Raw genomic sequence first — 21,426 nt, 5'->3', positions numbered from 1 at the left:
CTGTTGCCCAGGCTGGAGTACAGTGGTGCAGTCATAGCTCACTGCAACCTCAAATTCCTGGACTCAAGCCATCCTCTCACCTCAGCCTACTGAGTACTTGGAACTACAGGTCCATGCTCCCATGCTCAGCTAATTTTTTTTTTTTTTTTTTTTTTTTAGAGATGAGGTCTTGCCATGTTCCCTGGTCTGGGCCCAAGTAATCCTCCCACCTTGGCCTCCCAAAGTGCTGGGATTACAGACATGAGCCACTGTGCCTGGCCATATTTCCTTTTTTTTTTTTTTTTTTTTAATGATTTTTTGTCTTTTAAAATATTTTTTCTTATAATAGTAATGTGCACTAATTACATTTCAAGAATGAAAACATGAGTATAGCAGAAGGTGAAAATTCTCCATTATCCCCTATCTCTCAGCTTGTAATTGTCTAAATGACCCTCCAGGCTTTTCTTTATGCTTATAAAAATGTTACATATTATGTATATAGTTTTAAAAAAGAAAAATTGAGTTATACTATGTTACAAAAACCTAAAGTGTCATATTTTAATTATTGCACAATCTTTCATCATAGGGTTCTGATAGTACATTGAGTTCTCTATTGGTGAATATTTAGTTTGTTTTGCTAACAGCTAGTGCTGCAGTGAACAACTTTTGTTCGTGTATCCATTGACTCTTATTTTTAGGATTTTTTTTCTTTCTTTTAAAAATTATTATTATAGATTCAGGGGGTACAATTAGGATTATTTTCTTAGAGTAAATTCCCAGCAGTAGAATTGCCAAGTCAATGGATGCCCACAGTTTTGATAGACTTTCCAAAATGGTTGTAAAACTTTCTTCTCTCTCTGGCAGTGTAAGATACTACAGTTCCCCACAAGCTTGCTAGAGCTGGGTATTTCCAGCCTCTTACTCTTTGGTAATCAGATAAATGAGAAAAAAACTCTAATTTCAATTTGTGTTTTAAAATTATTAGTGAAATTGAGATCTTTTAATATATTCAAAGGCTATTGCTTCTTAGCCTTTTGGCCTAGATAATGTGTAATATATTCATAGCCTATTTGTGTTGTTGCCAGGTTCCTTTTTGTATCCTTTACCCACTTTTTAGTTTTTAATATTTTTAAAAAGTTGATCTAAGAGTCTTTCTGAGTTATGGATATTGATCCTGGTTCTATCCTATGTGCTGTATTTCCCTCCCATCAGCAAACTCTTGGTTGATGCTCCTGGTTTTTTCTTCTCCATTCAAAAGTTACACATTTCTGTAGTTTATTTATTAGTCTTTTCCTGAAGTTCTGGTCTTAGTATTACATTGAGAAAGAAAGGCCTTTTTAAACAAAGATTTTTAAAGTTTCTCCTATGTTTTCTTCTAGTACTTCTATGGTTTTACTTTTTTCTACTTAATTTTTTTTTTTTGAGATGGAGTTTCGCTCTCGTTACCCAGGCTGGAGTGCAATGGCGCAATCTTGGCTCACTGCAACCTCCACCTCCTGGGTTCAGGCAATTCTCCTGCCTCAGCCTCCTGAGTAGCTGGGATTACAGGCACGCGCCACCATGCCTAGCTAATTTTTTTTTTGTATTAGTAGAGACGGGGTTTCACAATGTTGACCAGGATGGTCTCGATCTCTTAACCTCGTGATCCACTTGCCTTGGCCTCCCAAAGTGCTTGGATTACAGGCTTGAGCCACTGCGCCCGGCCTCTACTTAATTTTTAATGTTTCAGAAAATTTTGTTAAGGCTACAAGATATGTAGCATTTTAATTTAATTTTTTTCATGAACGATTAAACTTTCCTTATACCACTTATTAATTCATCATTTCCTGCCTTATTTGAAATGCCTCTTATGTTAATATCCTATATGAGTTCCAGAATGTTCAAATTATTGTAGTTTTATATATATATATATATATATATATTTTTTTTTTTTTTTTTTGAGACGGAGTTTTGCTCTTGTTACCCAGGCTGGAGTGCAATGGCGCGATTTCAGCTTACCGCAACCTCCGCCTCCTGGGTTCAGGCAATTCTCCTGCCTCAGCCTTCTGAGTAGCTGGGATTACAGGCACGCACCACTGTGCCCAGCTAATTTTTTGTATTTTTAGTAGAGACGGGGTTTCACCGTCTTGACTAGGATGGTCTCGATCTCTTGACCTCGTGATCCACCTGCCTTGGCCTCCCAAAGTGCTGGGATTACAGGCATGAACCACCACGCCCGGCCCCAGTTTTATATTTTTATTCTTCTCTAGTGACAACTACCCTTCAGTAGTCTTTTTTTTCTATTCTTACCATTCTTCTTTCAATTAAAACAAAATTCTCATGGGTTTTAATTAGAACTGCCTTAAAGTGATAGAATAATTTGGGAGAATTGCTGAAACTTTCTGCCTGGAATCATAGAATGTTTCTTTTTCTCTTATTATCTATTATGTTCTTCAGTAACATTTTATAACTTTCTTTTTATAGGTATGACACATATTACATTTAATTTTATATACTCATTTGTGTTAATCATAATATTTTATTGATTCTAAATTGCACACCATTCCCACAATTTAACATCCCTGAAATTGGAATGTGTCTTTTAAGTGATGGATAAAAAAGCATGGTGTACTTTTTGTACAGCATTTTGTACTTTCTTAGTTTTACATAAAAATGATGTATCATATAATCAATAGATATCTTAAGTTCTATGAAATATGATAGTAATTTAAGAATCTCTGAAATTTTTTTTTTATTTTAAATCAAGTAGATTTAAAATTTAAAAAAGTAAATCAAGCCTTCCAAGTCAGAGTAGGCTTGGAGACTCCCTGAAATGGTCTTTATATGGGTATAAACATTTGAAATAATTTTTTTCTCTCTAATCAAGTAAACAATAAATAGATGTTTCTTTCTAATAATGATGCCACTGTTTAATGTAAGATATGATGTGCTTTAATTACAGGACACTTGTCTCCTACTGAAACAGATGGTGACATGCTTGGATATGATTTATATAGCAGTGCTCTGGCAGATATTCTCAGTGAGCCTACCATGCAGCCACCCATTTGTGTGGGGTTATATGCACAGTGGGGAAGTGGGAAATCTTTCTTACTCAAGAAACTAGAAGGTAAAGGACTTGCTTGTACAGAGTCTGTATATGTAAAACAAGATTTTCTCTGGGGATTTTTCTGAAATAAAGAGGAGGACCGCTTTCTGTGTAAGCATGTGTGTTACACAGTTTACTGAGATGAACTCCCCTCTAGTTGGTCCTTCACATGGTCATTTGAGTTCTCTTTCTAAAGCAGATCCAGTTGTGTGATAACCCCACAAAAAACCCTTGCTGGCATGTTTTTTTGGGTTCTTCACAGACTTGTCAGTTTGCATGGTTCCACCTGCCAGCACCACCTCTGGCATGTGCCCCAGCTTCAGTCGCAGAGGACTATTTGCTCTTGCAAGAACACACCAGATGTGTTTCCCAAGTTGCTCCATTAGCAGCTTCTTAGCTGGCCTCACTACCACCCACCCAACACGCATGCCTTTTGCTTGACAAAATCTTACTCATTCTTCAAGGATAGGTTTCAGTATTACCTGTAAAAATTTCCCCACGTTTTGTACAAAGAATGACTTGTGTGGGGCTCCTTTGGGCTCAACATGGACCTTTAAGAACAGTATTCTCAAATGTGATTAGAGGGAGAAGGGGTGAGGAAGATCACAGTGGAATGGTGGTGATATCTAGTTTGAAGATATAGAGTATTATTTTTATTTTTGCATGTGAAAACAATATGCGTATGCATAATGTTTTTTGTTTGTGTTAATACAAACCACAAAAAAAAAAAAACTCAAGAAAATCTTGACAGATGGGAGTATATGAGAAGCGATTTTGTACATCCTCCATGTGAAGCAGGAGAGGATGGTTGAGTTAGACTTAGCTGTGCCCCTGGGGGTGAGATGTTCATCTTTGGCAAGAGAACACTGGTTAAAATGGTTAAGTAGCGGTTATTCTATCTAGGGACCTAGTAAAGTGCCCAATAAAATAAGTGTTTACATTGAAAATGTGAAAACTGCAAATTGAGTTAAAAAATGTATTTGTTAAAGTAAACATGAATAAGGTTTCATGTTAAATTCTCTTTCAGATGAAATGAAAACCTTCGCTGGACAACAGATTGAGCCTCTCTTTCAGTTCTCATGGCTCATAGTGTTTCTTACCCTGCTACTTTGTGGAGGGCTTGGTTTATTGTTTGCCTTCACGGTCGACCTGAATCTTGGAATAGCAGTGTCATTGAGCTTCTTGGCTCTCTTATATATATTCTTTAGTAAGTCTTTGCTCTTTATCTTTTTCAAAAATGGAGAAAATGTTGATCCATGGATAAAGAAGAAACATTATCTGTCTTTTAAAACCCATATGTGATTTTCATAATTGGGTGAGAAAATTGATCTTTTTGCTGCTTCATAGATTGTCCTAAAGGAACATTGCTCACAACTCGTTGAAGTAGCTAATAAACTAATGTGCTGCTTGTTAATCTTGAAGCAAGACTCTTGATTATTATACTTATCCTTTTTGTTAATTAATGATTTGTATTTAAATCTTTTTCTGAAAAGAAGGCTTCCGAGCCATCACTGGCGTGCTCTTGAGCATTTTGATCATATCTGTACTTTCAATTTCATCTAAAAGCAAAGTAAAAAGAATATAATACAATCCCTATTCTTGGGGGTATCTTCAATTCCAAGAAAGGAAATAGATTTACTGTTAGAAGAACTGATAACCAATGTTACCACTTGCAAATACTGATAAATCCAAGGTTATTTGCATTTGAATCAGAGCTGCAGTTATGTTTCTGTTTAAGGCACATGTTAGTCAGTTTACTTTTCGCTTTTCATATCTTTTGTATCTTAGTGGCGGTTAAGGAATTCTTTGAGGAGTAGTTAAGAAATAGTATGGGACATAAGCCTAGCTGTCATTACTTGATATTTGATCTTTGGAGAAAAGATCTGCTTGACTAATGACTGCTTTGGATAACTTTTTTAAACTGGAATTTCAGTTGTCATTTACTTTGGTGGACGAAGAGAAGGAGAAAGTTGGAATTGGGCCTGGGTCCTCAGCACTAGATTGGCGAGACATATTGGATATTTGGAACTCCTCCTTAAACTGATGTTTGTGAATCCACCTGAATTGCCAGAGCAGACTACTAAAGCTTTACCTGTGAGGTGAGTTGTTCCATTTGACAGAAGAAATCTTTAATAAGATTAAGAAAAAAATCTTTCTCACTTAAAAAAGTTTATAGGGGCCAGGCACAGTGGCTCACGCTTGTAATCCCAACACTTTGGGAGGTGAAGGCGGATGGATCACCTGAGGTTAGGAGTTGAGATTAGCCTGGCCAACATGGTGAAACCCCATCTTTACTAAAAATACAAAATTAGACAGGTGTCATGGCGCATGTCTGTAATCAGGGAGGATGTAATTGGGAGGATGAAGCAGGAGAATCATTTGAACTCAGGAGGCAGAGGTTGCAGTGAGCCGAGATCACACCATTGCACTGCAGTCTGCGTAACAAGAACGAAACTCTGTCTCAAAAAAAAAAAAAAAGCTTATAGGGTATAATTTCTCCATGTGTATTCCAAAAAATGTTTATACCTGGAACCTTTTACTTATGAAAATAAAAACATGCCCTTGTCAAATACTGTGGGAAACACTTCAGATTATATATCCCTTTTGTATGTTAAAGGATCAGAGGCACCTTTCCATAAAGAAACCTGTTTGACCTTTACCAAATTTTATTTGAGCATAAACCGATTTTCTCCCTTATGTCACCAGTTACCATCCTTTGGAACACACTTTGAAGAGAGCCCTGGATGGTGGAGGGGTCCAGCCACTGACTTTGGTCCCCAAAGAGCTCCTGGTGGGAGACCTGGCCCCTGCTTCTGTGAGCGGTTAACTTTGGGAAACCCAGCTCCCCTCTCTGAGCTGTGCTTTTCTCAGCTCAGGAAATATATTCACATGTCTGTCTAAAATTATTATTCATACTAAGTAGGAAATTTATGAGAAAACGGAAAAGATGAAAAATGTTTAAGTCCAGGAGTAAATGAAATGTAGAGGGCTCCAGAGAAAAGTAAAATGGAAAAAAAAGATTAAAAAATTAAAAGCAAAAAAAATTCAATGAAAGTAAGCACAGTAAGAATTTAAAATGTATTAAGGCCAGGCATGGTGGCTCACACTTGTAATCCCAGCACTGTGGGAGGCCAAAGTGAGCAATTGCTTGAGCTCAGGAGTTCAAAACCTGGATAACAGGGAAACCCCATCTCTACAAAAAAATAGAAAAATTAGCTGGGCATGGTGGCACATGCCTGTAGTCCTAGCTACTTGGGAGGCTGAGGTGGGAGGATTGCTTAAGCTTGGCAGGTTGAGGGTACGGTGAGCCAAAATCATGTCACTGCACTCCAGCCTGGATGACAAAGTGAGACCCTGTCTCAAAAAAAAAATGCATTAAAAGTTGAAAACATTTTAAGTTAGAAGAAAAAATAAGTGTAATTTAAGATGAAAATAAATAGACCAATTCCAGATAAAATATTAAAACTGAATGTGAGAGAAAAATAAAGGTTAAAACTTTAAAGTAACTAGCATATAGAATTAAGTATTAAGAAAATGATTTAAAAGTGAAAAAGTTAAGAAGAAAACAGAATAAAATAATTGGGGGAAATGTTTTTACAGAAAATAAGAAAACTGGTCTAAATTAATGAGATGGTTTCTTTTTTTCCAGTTAGAACAATTAAAATAGCATCGTTAAGACCACACAGTATAATACAGATTGTATTCTGAGAGCAGTGCTTATCTACTGGACTGAGATGAGAGTTTAATTTAGAGATGGAAGGGAGAAAGGAACTAATACAGAAATCATAATGATTCAGAGACTCAAAATACAAATAATTCATTTAATTTTGAAGAACAATTGCTAAGAGAATATTTTACAACTATTTCTCAATCCCTGGTAGATGTTGAAGCTATAAATAAAATAGGCCATTCTAAAACTTGAGCTTTTAAATGGTATTACTGGGCTTGAAATTCTTTAATGACTATAATTAATATTTTTTCAGGGTTATAGTCTCTTTAGTTGGTATTAGAAAACTTACTTGTGCAACTCTTGTGGCCGCAACATGACACAGGTGTCACCTTTTGACCACTGTGTTATGAGATCTGTTGGGGTGTCTGATATTCCACATCTAAATTCTGGCATAACTTCCCCCCGACTGTCCTTAGTCAGAAGTACTTCATATGGTCCTGCACATTTCACTTTTGTTACTGTTTTTTCTAAGAAAAGTATGTAGGATTTTAGAAGTGGAAGCTACCTAATTACAAATTATTTTCCCTCCTTGGAATTTAAAAAACAATATTTTGACAGAGACATAAAGAAAATAAAAGGTAAATGATGCAAAGATGACATACATTGAAGTTATTTGTTACTTTTGATACCAGAGTAATATTTTATTTGTTCTTTTCTTAAAGGTTTTTGTTTACAGATTACAACAGACTGTCCAGTGTAGGTGGAGAAACTTCTCTGGCTGAAATGATTGCAACTCTCTCGGATGCTTGTGAAAGAGAGTTTGGCTTTTTGGCAACCAGGCTTTTTCGAGTATTCAAGACTGAAGATACTCAGGGTAGGATTTCCTTCCTTCCTTCTTTGTGTATAGGGGTTGGGGTGGGATGAATGTTCAGTTTATTTTCATGAAAACACACCTTCAACATTAGACTCATCAGGTACTGTGACTGTAATGTTAGGATTTTCTAGATATTTGATATGTTAATAATTATTAAAACCATTTGTTGCATTACAGGTAAAAAGAAGTGGAAAAAAACATGTTGTCTCCCATCTTTTGTCATCTTCCTTTTTATCATTGGCTGCATTGTATCTGGAATTACTCTTCTGGCTATATTTAGAGTTGACCCAAAACATCTGACTGTAAATGCTGTCCTCATATCAATTGCATCTATAGTGGGATTGGCCTTTATGTTGAACTGTCGTACATGGTGGCAAGTGCTGGACTCTCTCCTGAATTCCCAAAGAAAACGCCTCCATAATGCAGCCTCCAAACTGCACAAATTGAAAAGTGAAGGATTCATGAAAGTAAGCACTCATTGGTTATTAGAAAAAAACTGTAATGTGAGTATGCTACCACTGCCATGCTCATTTGGGCTTTAGGGCGTATACTCTCTAAATGTTAAAGTGTTGCATTTATTTTAGTTCACTTAATTTGTTCATTCCTTTGTTCATTCAAGACTATAATTTAGGGTAGTTTTAGGTTCACAGCAAACTTTAGAGGAAGGTGCAAAGATATCCCATATACCCACTTCCCCCACACATACACAGCCTTCCCATTTAGCACCATTATCTACCAGAGCAGTATATTTGTTACAATTGATAAACTTAGGTTGACACATCATAATCACCCAGCATCTATAGTTTATGTTAGGGTTCACTCTCGCTGTTGTACATTCTATGGGCTTGGACAAATGTATAACGTATCCACCATTATAGTCTTATACAGAGTAGATTTATTGCCCTCAAAATCTTCTGTGCTTCACCCGTTCACACCTGTTCACCCCTCCCTCTCCCTGCTCCCTAACCCCTGGCTACCATGGTTCTTTTTACTGTCTCCATAGTTTTGCCTTTTTCCAGAATGTCATACAGTTGAATCATACAAGTGTAGTCTTTTCAGATTGTTTTCTTTCACATAGTCATATGCATTTAAGTTCTCTTCATGTCTCTTCATGGGCTGCTAGCACATTTCTTTTTAGCATGGCTAATATTCCATTGTCCGGATATATCACAGTTCATTTATACATTTACCTACTGAAGGACATCTTTATTGCTTCCAGGCTTTGGCAAGTATGAATAAAGCTTCTATAAACTTTCATGTTCAGGCTTTTGTGTGAACATAAGTTTTCAACTCCTTTGGGCAAATACCGAAAGAGTGCTGTTGCTAGATTGTATGGTGTTTTGTTTTGTTAGAAACAACCAAACTGTCTTCCAAGGTGGCTGTACTATTTTGCATTCCCACCAGAAATGAATGAGGGCTATCTGTTGCTCTACGTCACATCCTCACTAGCGTTTGGTATTATTGATGTTCTGGATTTTGGCAATTCTGATAAGTGTGCAGTGGCATCTTATTGTTTGAATTTGCATTTCCCTGATAACACATGTTGTAGAACATATTTTCATGTGCTTATTTGCTATCTGTATGTTTTCTTTGGTGAGTTGGCTGTTAAGGTCTTTGGCTCATTTTTAATCAGGTTGTTCATTTTCTCATTGTTGAGTTTTAAGAGCTCTTTGTATATTTTGGATAATGGTCTTTTATCAGATACGCTTTTTGCAAATATTTTGTCCCATTCTGTTGGTTGTCTTTTCATTCTCTTGACAGTGTCTTTTGCAGAGCAGATGTTTTTGGTGAAATCTAGCTTATTCGTTTTTTCATGGATCTTGCTTTTGGAGTCCTATCTAGAAAGTTAGCACCAAACATCTGGTCCTCTAGATTTTATCCTCTTATTTTCTAGAGTTTTATACTTTTACATTTAGGTCTGTGAGCTATTTTGAGTTAATTTTTGTGAAGTGTGAACTATGTCTAGATTCTTTTCTTTCTTTTTCTCTCTCTTCTTCCTTCCTTCCCTTTCCTTTTCTTTTTCTTTTGATGTGTCGATGTCCAGTTGTTCCAGCACCATTTGTTAAAAAGACTATTTCTTCCATCGTATTGCCTTTGCTGCTTGTCAAAGATTTATTGACTATATTCGTGTAGGTTTGCTTCCAGGCTCTTTGCTCTTTGTCTATTCATTTTCCAAAACCACACTCTTTGATCACTCTAGCTTTATTTTCCTGAAGTTGGGTAGTGACAGTCCTCCTATTTTGTTCTTCTCCTTCAATATCGTGTTGGCTATTCTGGGTCTTTTTCTCCTCACGTGAACTTTTGATTCAACTTACAGATAACTACAAAATAACTTGCTCGGATTTTCATTGAGATTGCATGAAATCTGTATGTCAAGTATTGAGTCTTCCTATCCATGAACATGAACTATCTTCCCATTTATTTAGTTCTTCCTTGATTTCTTTCAAGAGTTTTATAGTTTTTCTCGTATAGATCTTATACATATTTTGTTAGATTGATACCAATTTCATTTTTTGCAGTGCTAACGTAGATAGTAATTGTGTTTTTAATTTCACGCTTGATTTACTCATTGCTGATGTATAAGAAAGTGATCAACTTTTGTTTTTGTTTTTGTTTTTTTTTTGCATGACTCCATTTATTTTATTTTATTTTTTGGTAGATTGTGTGATTTTTTCTTAATTTTTATTATTTATTTATTTTTTTTATTGCATTTTCGGTTTTGGGGTACATGTGAAGAACATACAAGATTGTTGCATAGGTACACATGTGGCAGTGTGATTTGCTGCCTTCCTCCCCTTCACCTATATCTGGCATTTCTCCCCATGCTATCTCTCCCCAACTCCCCACCCCCCGTTGTCCCTCCCCTATTTCCCCCCAACAGAAACCAGTGTGTAGTGCTCCCTTCCCTGTGTCCATGTGTTCTCGTTGTTCAACACCCGCCTATGAGTGAGAACATGCGGTGTTTGATTTTGTGTTCTTGTGTCAGTTTGCTGAGAATGATGGTTTCCAGATTGATCCATGTCCCTACAAAGAACACGAACTCATCGTTTTTGATGGCTGCATACTATTCCATGGTGTATATGTGCCACATTTTCCCTGTCCATTCTATCATCGATGGGCATTTGAGTTGGTTCCAGGTCTTTGCTATTGTAAACTGTGCTGCAGTGAACATTCATGTGCATGTGTCCTTATAGTAGTATGATTTATACTCCTGTGGATATATACCCAGTAATGGGATTGCTGGGTCAAATGGAATTTCTGTTTCTAGGTCCTTGAGGAATCGCCCCACTGTCTTCCACAATGGTTGAACTAATTTACACTCCCACCAACAGTGTGAAAGTGTTCCTATTTCTCCACATCCTCTCCAGCATCTGTTGTCTCCAGATTTTTTAATGATCACCATTCTAACTGGCATTAGATGGTATCTCAATGTAGTTTTGATTTACATTTCTCTAATGACCAGTGATGATGAGCATTCATTTTTTTCATATGTTTGTTGGCTTCATGTATGTCTTCTTTTGTAAAGTGTCTGTTCATATCCTTTGCCCACTTTTGAATGGGCTTGTTTTTTTCTTGTAAATCTGTTTTAGTTCTTTGTAAATTCTGGTTATCAGCCCTTTGTCAGATGGGGAAACTGCAGAAATTTTTCCCATTCTGTTGGTTGCCGATTCACTCTAATGACTGTTTCTTTTGCCATGCAGAAGCTGTGGAGTTTGATTAGGTCCCATTTGCCTATTTTGGCTTTTGTTGCCAATGCTTTTGGTGTTTTGGTCATGAAGTCCTTGCCTACACCTATGTCCTGAATGGTTTTGCCTAGATTTTCTTCTAGGGTTTTTATGGTGTTAGGTCTTATGTTTAAGTTTTTAATCCATCTGGAGTTAATTTTAGTGTAAGGTGTCAGGAAGGGGTCCAGTTTCTGCTTTCTGCACATGGCTAGCCAGTTTTCCCAACACCACTTATTAAACAGGGAATCCTTTCCCCATTGCTTGTTTTTATCAGGTTTGTCCAAGATCGGATGGTTGTAGATAAGTTGTGTTGCCTCCGAGGCCTCTGTTCTGTTCCATTGGTCTGTATCTCTGTTTTCGTACCAGTACCATGCTGTTTCGATTACTGTAGCCTTATAGTATAGTTTGATGTCCGGTAGTGTGATGCCTCCCGCTTTGTTCTTTTTGCTTAGAATTGACTTGGCTATGTGGGCTCTCTTTTGGTTCCATATGAAGTTTAAGGTGTTTTTTTCCAGTTCTGTGAAGAAGGTCATTGGTAGCTTGATGGGGATAGTGTTGAATCTGTAAATTACTTTGGGCAGTATGGCCATTTTCACGATATTGATTCTTCCTAACCATGAACATGGAATGTTTCTCCATCTGTTTGTGTCCTCTCTCATTTCGTTGAGCAGTGGTTTGTAGTTCTCCTTGAAGAGGTCCTTGACGTTCCTTGTTAGTTGTATTCCTAGGTATTTTATTCTCTTTGTAGCAATTGTGAATGGCAGTTCGTTCTTGATTTGGCTCTCAAGTCTGTTATTGGTGTATAGGAATGCTTGTGATTTTTGCACATTGATTTTGTGTCCTGAGACTTTGCTGAAGTTGCTTATCAGTTTCAGGAGATTTTGGGCTGAGATGATGGGGTCTTCTAGATATACAATCATGTCATCTGCAAATAGAGACAATTTGACTTCCTCCTTTCCTATTTGAATACCCTTTATTTCTTTTTCTTGCCTGATTGCTCTGGCTAGAACTTCCAGTACTATATTGAATAGGAGTGGTGAGAGAGGGCATCCTTGTCTAGTGCCAGATTTCAAAGGGAATGCTTCCAGTTTTTGCCCATTCAGTATGATATTGGCTGTTGGTTTGTCGTAAATAGCTTTTATTATTTTGAGATACGTTCCGTCAATACCTAGTTTATTGAGGGTTTTTAGCATAAAGGGCTGTTGAATTTTGTCAAAGGCCTTCTCTGCATCAATTGAGATAATCATGTGGTTTTTGTCTTTGGTTCTGTTTATGTGGTGAATTACGTTTATAGACTTGCTATGTTGAACCAGCCTTGCATCCCCAGGATGAATCCTACTTGATCATGGTGGATAAACTTTTTGATGTGCTGTTGCAATTGGCTTGCCAGTATTTTCTTGAAGATTTTTGCATCTATGTTCATCATGGATATTGGCCTGTAGTTTTCTTTTCTTTTTGAGTCTCTGCCGGGTTTTGGTATCAGGATGCTGTTGGTCTCATAAAATGATTTGGAAGGATTCCCTCTCTTTGGGTTATTTGGAATAGTTTCAGAAAGAATGGTACCAGTTCCTCTTTGTATGTCTGGTAGAATTCGGCTGTGAACCCATCTGTACCTGGGCTTTTTTTGGGTGGTAGGCTCTTAATTGCTGCCTCGACTTCAGCCCTCGTTATTGGTCTATTCAGGGTTTCGACTTCTTCCTGGTTTAGGCTTGGGAGGAGGCAACTGTCCCGGAATTTATCCATTTCTTCCAGGTTTCCTAGTTTATGTGCATAGAGTTGTTTGTAATAATCTCTGATGATGGTTTGAATTTCTGTGGAATCTGTGGTGATATCCCCTTTATTGTTTTTTATGGCATCTATTTGGTTATTCTCTCTTTTCTTTTTTATTAATCTGGCTAGTGGTCTGTCTATTTTGTTGATCTTTTCGAAAAACCAGCTCCTGGATTTGTTGATTTTTTGAAGGGTTTTTTGTGTCTCTATCTCCTTCAATTCTGCTCTGATCTTAGTTATTTCTTGTCTTCTGCTAGGTTTTGAGTTTTTTTGATCTTGCTCCTCTAGCTCTTTCAATTTTGATGATAGAGTGTCAATTTTAGATCTCTCCTTGCTTCTCATGTGGGCACTTATTGCTATATATTTTCCTCTAGAGACTGCTTTAAATGTATCCCAGAGATTCTGGTATGTTGTGTCTTCGTTCTCATTGGTTTCGAAGAACATCTTTATTTCTGCCTTCATTTCATTGTTTATCCAGTCAACATTCAAGAGCCAGTTGTTCAGTTTCCATGAAGCTGTGCAGTTCTGAATTAGTTTCTGAATTCTGAGTTCTAACTTGATTGCACTGTGGTCTGAGAGACTGTTTGTTATGATTTCCGTTCTTTTGCATTTGCTGAGGAGTGATTTACTTCCATTTATGTGGTCAATTTTAGAGTATGTGTGATGTGGTGTTGAGAAGAATGTATATTCTGTGGATTTGGGGTGGAGAGTTCTGTAAATGTCTGTTAGGTTTGCTTGGTCCAGGTCTGAGTTCAAGTCCTGGATATCCTTGTTAATTTTCTGTCTCGTTGATCTGTCTAATATTGACAATGGGGTGTTAAAGTCTCCCACTGTTATTGTGTGGGAGTCTAAGTCTCTTTGTAAGTCATTAAGAACTTGCCTTATGTATCTGGGTGCTCCTGTATTGGGTGCATATATATTTAGGATCATTAGCTCTTCTTGTTGCATTGATCCTTTTACCATTATGTAATGTCCTTCTTTGTCTCTTTTGATCTTTATTGCTTTAAAGTCTATTTTATCAGAGATGAGAATTGCAACTCCTCCCTTTTTTTGCTCTCCATTTGCTTGGTAAATCTTCCTCCATCCTTTTATTTTGAGGCTTTGTGTGTCCTTGCATGTGAGATGGGTTTCCTGGATACAGCACACCAATGAGTTTTGGCTTTTTATCCAATTTGCCAGTCTGTGTCTTTTGATTGGGGCATTTAGTCCATTTACATTTAGGGTTAATCTTGTTATGTGTGAATTTGATCCTGCCATTTTGATGCTAGCTGGCTGTTTTGCCCGTTGATGCAGATTCTTCATTGTGTTGATGCTCTTTACCATTTGGTGTGTTTTTGGAGTGGCTGGTACTGGTTGTTCCTTTCTATGTGTAGTGCCTCTTTCAGGAGCTCTTGTAAAGCAGGCCTGGTGGTGATGAAATCATGAGTACTTGCTTGTTCGCAAAGGATTTTATTTTTCCTTCACTTATGAAGCTTAGTTTGGCTGGATGTGAAATTCTGGGTTGAAAGTTCTTTTCTTCAAGGATGTTGAATATTGACCCCCACTCTCTTCTGGCTTGTAGGGTTTCTGCTGAGAGATCTGCTGTGAGTCTGATGGGCTTCCCTTTGTGGGTAACCCGACCTTTCTCTCTGGCTGCCCTTAGCATTTTCTCCTTCATTTCAACCCTGGTGAATCTGACGATGATGTGCCTTGGGGTTGCTCTTCTTGAGGAATATCTTTGTGGTGTTCTCTGTGTTTCCTGGACTTGAATATTGGCCTGCCTTGCTAGGTTGGGGAAGTTTTCCTGGATAATATCCTGAAGAGTATTTTCCAGCTTGGATTCATTCTGTTCTTCACATTCAGGTACACCTATCAAACCTAGATTAGGTCTTTTCACATAGTCCCATATTTCTTGGAGACTTTGTTCATTCCTTTTTACCCTTTTTTCTCTAATCTTTCCTTCTCGTTTTATTTCATTGAGTTGATCTTCGACCTCTGATATCCTTTCTTCTGCTTGGTCAGTTCGGCTGTTGAAACTTGTGCATGCTTCGCGAAGTTCTTGTGTTATGTTTTTCAGCTCCATGAATTCACTTATATTCCTCTCTAAGTTGTCCATTCTCGTTAGCATTTCGTCAAATCTTTTTTCAAGGTTCTTAGTTTCTTTGCATTGGGTTAGAACATGTTCTTTTAGCTCATAGAAGTTTCTTATTATCCACCTCTGAAGCCTGATTCTGTCATTTCATCACACTCATTCTCCATCCAGCCTTGTTCCCTTGCTGGTGAGGAGTTGTGGTCCCTTGTAGGAGGAGAGGTGTTTTGGTTTCGGGTGTTTTCATCCTTTTTGCACTGGTTTCTTCCCATCTTTGTGGATTTATCCACCTGTCGTCTTTGTAGTTGCTGACTTTCAGATTGGGTCTCTGAGTGGACGTCCTGTTTGTTGATGATGAAGTTATTTCTGTTTCTTAGTTTTCCTTCTAACAGTCTGGCCCCTCTGCTGTAGGACTGCTGAGGTCCACTCCAGGCCCTGCTTGCCTGGGGATCACCTGCAGCAGCTGCAGAACAGTAAGGGTTGCTACCAGTTTCTTCTTCTGCTATCTTTGTCCCAGAAGGATACCCGCCAAATGTCAGTCTGAGCTCTCCTTTATGAGGTGACTCTTTGGATATACAGGGGTCAGGGAGCTTCTTGAGGAGACAGTCTGTCCTTTCTAGGAGCTCAAGTGCTGAGCTGTGAGCTCTGTTGTTTGCTGGGCAGGTATGTTTAAGTCTGCTGCAGCAGAACTCATAAACCCCTTTTTTTCCCCAGGTGTTCTGTCCTGGGGAGTTAGGGCTTTATTGATGAGTTTCCATTGTGCTGCTGCCTTTTTTCTTTTTTTTCAGGGCTGCCCTGCCCGGCAAGGAGACAGCCTAGTCACTGTCTGCCTGCAGAGGCTTTGCTGAGTTGCTGTGGGCTCTGCCCAGCTGCTGTGTGAACTTCCCTGCAGTCCTGTTTATATGGGTGTAGTTAGAACTGCCTCGGCAATGGTGGCCCACCTCTGTAATGGCGGACTCTCTCTGTAATGGCAGACTCTCTCTGTAATAGTGGGTTGCCTCAGCAACGGCAGGCTGCCTCAGCAATGGCAGACTACCTCCGTAGTCGTGGAGTGCCTCAGTAATGGCGGACGCCCCTCTGAGGGCATCCCGGGTTCAGCTGTGCTTGCTGTGAAACTCTCAACCCAGAGCGTTTCCAGTTGTTTTTTTTTGTGTGTGTGTGTGGGGTGGGACCAGCTGAGCCTGATCACCTGGCTCCCTGCCTCAGAGCCTTTTTTTTTTTTAGTTGAACCATTGACTGTCTCCCAGGTGTTCCAGTCGCCTGTTGAAAAGGCGCCGGGATCTGTGTGATTTCCTGTGCAGCGACCCACTGCACCGGCTGAAACAGCGGTGCTGAGATTTGTGGCGCTTTTTTGCCCGGGAATCTCCTGGCCTGGCTCCCTGTTTCAGTCCCCTTTTTTTTAATCAGATGAATGGGCGACTCTGCCTTCCCGGAGCTCCCCTCATCGGCTAGAAGGGGACCCAGTCCCGTTTACTCTGCACTGGGAACCGCTGCACTGGGGCACCGGCAAAACAGCCGCATCGGCCAAAACAGCCGCACTGGCAACCTGTGGGTCTCCTCCGCCTGGGAATCTCCTGGTCTGTGGGCAATAAAAATCCATCTGGAAATGCGGCATCCACTCACCCTCTGTGCTTTCACTGGGAGCTGCAATCCTGAGCTGCTCCTAACCGGCCATCTTGGATCTTCCGCATCAGCTTTTGTATGTTAATCTGAAACCTTGCTATAATTGTTAGTTCCAAGGTTTTTGTTGTTGATTCTTTTGTATTTTCTACGTAGAGTCAAGTCATCTGTGAACTAAGACAGCTTTCTTTCTTCCCAATCTTCATACCTTTTATTTCCTTTTTTTAAATTTTTATTGCATTAGTTAGGACTTCCAGTACTATGTTGAAAAGGAGTGATAAGAAAAAGGACATCCTTGCCTTGTTCCTGATCTTAGTAGATGTTCTCCCCATTAAGTATGATGTTAACTGTAGATATTCTTTATCAAGTTGAGGAAGTTCCTCTCCATTTCCAGTTTACTGAGAGTTTCTACCATGAATGGGTGTTGGATTTTGTCAGATGCTTTTTCTATATCTATTTATCTAATCATGTGATCTTCTTCTTTAGTCTGTTGATGTGATGGATTACATTAATTGATTTTTGAATGTGGAACCAGCGCTACCTACCTGGCATAAATCCCACTTGATTGTGGTGTATAATTCTTTTTATACATTTTGCATGTGATTTGCTAATATTTTGTTGAGGATTTTTGCATCTATGCTCACAAGATACTTACTGGTCTATAGTTTGCTTTTCTTGTCATGACTTTGTCTGGTTTGGGTATTAGGGTGATGCTGACTTCATAGAATGAGTTAGGAAGCATTCCCTTTGCTTCCTGCTTGTGAAAGATACTATATAGAGTTGGTATTATTTCTTCTGTAAATGCTTGGTAGACTTCACTAGTGAACGCTTCTGGGCCTGGTGCTTTCTGTTTTGAAAGATTATTATTGATTCAATTTCTTCAGTAGATATAGGCCTGTTCTTCTGAATTTTGGCAAATTATGTCTTCCAAAGAACTGATGTGTTTATCTAAGTTATCAAATTTGTGGGCATAGAGTTGTTCATAGTATTCCTTTGTTATCCTGTTTGTATCCATGAGGTCTAAAGTGATAGCCTTTTATTTGTTGTTATTCTGAATTTGTGTTCCTTCTTCTTTCATCTTAGTCCAAGGCTTATTCATTGTGTTTATCTTTTTAACTAACTAGCTTTTGGTTTCATTGTTATATTTTTGTTTTAGTTTTTATTATTTCTTTTCTTCTGATTACTTTGGATTTAACTTGCTCTTCTTTTTCTAGTTTCCTAAGGTGGAAGCTTATTGATTTTATTTTATTTTTATTTATATATTTTTTGAGATGGAGTCTCAATATGTTGCCCAGGCTGGAGTGCGGTAGTGTGACCCCAGCTCACTGCAACCTCTGCCTGCTGGGCTCAGGGGATCCTCCCACCTCAGTAGCTGGGACCACAGGCTGCACACCACCACGCCTGGCTAATTTTTGTAGAGATGGGGTTTCACCACGTTGCCCAGGCTCGTCTCGAACTCCTGAATTCAAGTGATCCACACACCTGGGCCTCCCAAAGTGCTGGGATTACAAGCGTGAGCCACTGCACCCAGCCAGATTATTGATTTTGTATCTTTATTCTTTTCTAATATATGCATTCAGTGCTATAAATTTTCTTCTAAGCAGTTCTTTTGCTGCATCCTGCAAATGTTGATAAGTTTTGTTTTCATTTTTATTAAGTTCAATATACTGTCTTTGACCCATCTGTTATTTGGAAGTGTGTTTTAAAATCTCTAAATATTCTGGGATTTTCCAATTATCTTTCTGTTTTTGATTTCTAGTTTAATTCCACTGAGGGAAGACATTGTATGTATATGATTTCTATTTTAAATTAGTTTTGGTGTGTTTTATGGCCCAGAATGTTGTCCATCTTGGTGAATGCTTTATGTGAGTTTGAACAGAATATGTATTCTGGTTTTGTTTTTCTTGTTGTTGTTGTTGAAGTACCTATAAATGTCAGTTATATCCAGTTGACTGATGGTATTGTTGAGTTGAACTGTGTCCTTACTGGTTTTCTGACTGCTGCGTCTGTCTTTGTAGAATGATGTTGAGGTCTCCAACTGTGATAGTGGATTTATCTATTTCTTCTTGCAGTTTTGTCAGCTTTTGTCATATATTTTGATTCTCCGTTCTTAGATATATAAATGTTTAAGATTGCTGTGTCTCCTTAGAGAATCAACTCCTTTATTATTATTATGTAATACCCCTCTTTAATCCCAGTAACTTTCCTTGCTTTGAAGACTACCCTACCTTTCTGAAATTAATAAAGTTACTCCCACTCTCTTTTGATTGGTCTTGGTGTATCTTTCTTCATTCATTTACTTTTAATCTACATGTGTCTTTTTCTGAAAGTTGGGTTTCTTGTAGATAACATACAGTTAGCTCTTGTTTTTTGATCATCTCTGACATCTCTTTCTTTTCATTGCTATCTTTAGAGCACTGACATTCAAAGGAACAGTTGATTTAGATGGATTAATATGTACCACATTTGTTACTGTTTTCTATTTGTGGCCTGTTTTTTGTTCCTATTTTTGTCTTCTACTCTTTTTATCTTTTATTGAGCATCTTATATGATTCAATTTTCTCACTTTTCTTAACATATCAGTTGTACTTTTTTTTTTGAATGATTGCTTTAGAGTTTGCAATATGCATTTACAACTAATCCAAGCCCACTTTCAAGTAATACTATATCACTTCTTGGGTAGTTTATCTTATAATAGCAAAATAATCCTGATTCCTTTCTCCCATCTCTTGTATCAGGTTCTTAAATGTGAAGTGGAATTGATGGCCAGGATGGCAAAAACTATTGACAGCTTCACTCAGAATCAGACAAGGCTGGTGGTCATCATCGATGGATTAGATGCCTGTGAGCAAGACAGAGTTCTTCAGATGCTGGACACTGTACGTTTGCGCCACCTCGGAACTCGCCATTGTTACGTTGTAGCACTTGGAGAATGTGTGACTTTACAAATATCTAAGAATAGAATGGAATTGGTTTTTGTTTGAGTAGTTCCTATTCCTTTTGTGATTTTTCTTTTGTAAAAACAATCATTCTTTATGCAGAAACATAGCAAGAATAAATGTTTAGTCACAAAGAGATTTAAATAATTTTAGCTTAATGGCACTGTGAGAAAAAAATGAATAGAGCATCTCTTAAGTCTGCAGTGTGGCTCCAGCTTTTCTTTGCAGATAGTTATGGTTAGAATCCAAGATAACACAGGAACCCACAGAATTTGTAAGTTTTTATGGCTGTTGTTAAAGCAACTATATCAGCGGCTCTCTGTAAAGTGTGTTACAAACAATAGTGATTTAGCTTTGGACAGATACCAGTGTGCCCAGTAACTCGTGTGTATTCATGAATGTTTCTCATGTGGGTTGATTTGCCTCTTTAGCAGACTGTAAATGTCTGAAAAAGGACAGTATTAATTTTCTTTGCAGGTTTTATCTGTGTCAGATGGCAACAAACCTAGATTGAGCTGTCAGTAAAATTTGCTTTTGTATAGAATAAGTTTTTATGAAAAAGAAATAGTAGTTTAGAAATGCAGTCACCAAAAGATAGCACATATTTTGAAGAGATGCCTTATTATTTTGGACAATTGAAAATTTATGTCACAGCTGTACATTTCTTCTACTACAGGTCCGAGTTCTGTTTTCAAAAGGCCCGTTCATTGCCATTTTTGCAAGTGATCCACATATTATCATCAAGGCAATTAACCAGAACCTCAATAGTGTGCTTCGGGATTCAAATATAAATGGCCATGACTACATGCGCAACATCGTGCATTTGCCTGTGTTCCTTAATAGTCGTGGTCTAAGCAATGCAAGAAAATTTCTCGTAACTTCAACAACAAATGGGGATGTTCCGTGCTCAGATACTACAGGTAAAGCTCAGGCTCCTAAAGTACTTTGAGTTTGAAATCGTTTTGTAGCTTCTTTATGGTGACTTTCCTTTTTACCTTGAAAAATGTTATTATTTCACAAACAATTTCAGTATAAGTGATATTCTCTTGATAAATTATTTAAGGGATACAGGAAGATACTGACAGAAGAGTTTCACAGAACAGCCTTGGGGAGATGACAAAACTTGGTAGCAAGACAGCCCTCAATAGGCGGGTAAGATGCCATTGGTTTTGAGCTATATGTTTGTATTGCTGTTTATTTGAATACAAATAAAATTAAGATGATGCCACGTAAATAATCTTTTGTAAATATTGCATTAAGCTCTTCAAATAAACATGATCATTGCATTTCCTTTCAGCTTCACATGTTTCAGGGAATGTTTGCACCTAGAACCCTAACAACTGTACTTCGTGTAGGGGTCCCAACCTGTTCTCAGCCCAGGTGCTTCTCCTGATCCCTGAGATCTTAAAGCTTGCCAAATGATTTTGTCCAGGGTTGAGAACCACTGTATTCATTCCTGGTCAGGTTGAGCTATGCCTGTTGCCACAGCAGTAGGAGAGGAAGGTTTGTAGTGTGAGAAAGCTCCTGGCTTTGTCTTCCTGCTGGCTGTCCTTCCCCAGTGCTTGTGGGATGTGCACTCTTTTTTCTGTATCACATAGTGATTCGTGTTATTCCCAGCCACTGGGGGTTTCTCCTTCAACACGTTGGTTGTTCCTGACCTCCCCATCTTGTTTGTGTGGAACAGGGGCATGTTCTG

At 38.2% G+C, this 21,426-nt stretch overlaps 1 protein-coding gene across 8 annotated transcripts in view; it reads left to right on the top strand.

The window, feature by feature from the left end:
• KIDINS220 (kinase D interacting substrate 220) overlaps nucleotides 1-21,426 on the top strand; it is a 119,227-nt gene that overhangs the window by 46,914 nt on the left and 50,887 nt on the right. For all 8 annotated transcript variants that reach the window (XM_021669016.2, XM_021669014.2, XM_012438848.3 and 5 more), the window contains exons 13-20: nucleotides 2,921-3,085; nucleotides 4,092-4,271; nucleotides 4,998-5,163; nucleotides 7,457-7,608; nucleotides 7,786-8,075; nucleotides 19,530-19,670; nucleotides 20,407-20,650; nucleotides 20,794-20,882. In XM_021669016.2, the coding sequence (XP_021524691.1) occupies nucleotides 2,921-3,085; nucleotides 4,092-4,271; nucleotides 4,998-5,163; nucleotides 7,457-7,608; nucleotides 7,786-8,075; nucleotides 19,530-19,670; nucleotides 20,407-20,650; nucleotides 20,794-20,882 (1,427 nt within the window). The remainder of the gene's footprint in view (nucleotides 1-2,920; nucleotides 3,086-4,091; nucleotides 4,272-4,997; nucleotides 5,164-7,456; nucleotides 7,609-7,785; nucleotides 8,076-19,529; nucleotides 19,671-20,406; nucleotides 20,651-20,793; nucleotides 20,883-21,426) is intronic.

The sequence above is a fragment of the Aotus nancymaae genome, unplaced genomic scaffold, assembly GCF_030222135.1.
Source record: "Aotus nancymaae isolate 86718 unplaced genomic scaffold, 86718_ANA_hifiasm-v0.15.2.pri h1tg000057l, whole genome shotgun sequence".
Classification (NCBI taxonomy): domain Eukaryota; kingdom Metazoa; phylum Chordata; class Mammalia; order Primates; family Aotidae; genus Aotus; species Aotus nancymaae.
The sequence above is the reverse complement of the archived record's forward strand: the minus strand, read 5'-3'. Positions and strand labels throughout refer to the sequence as shown.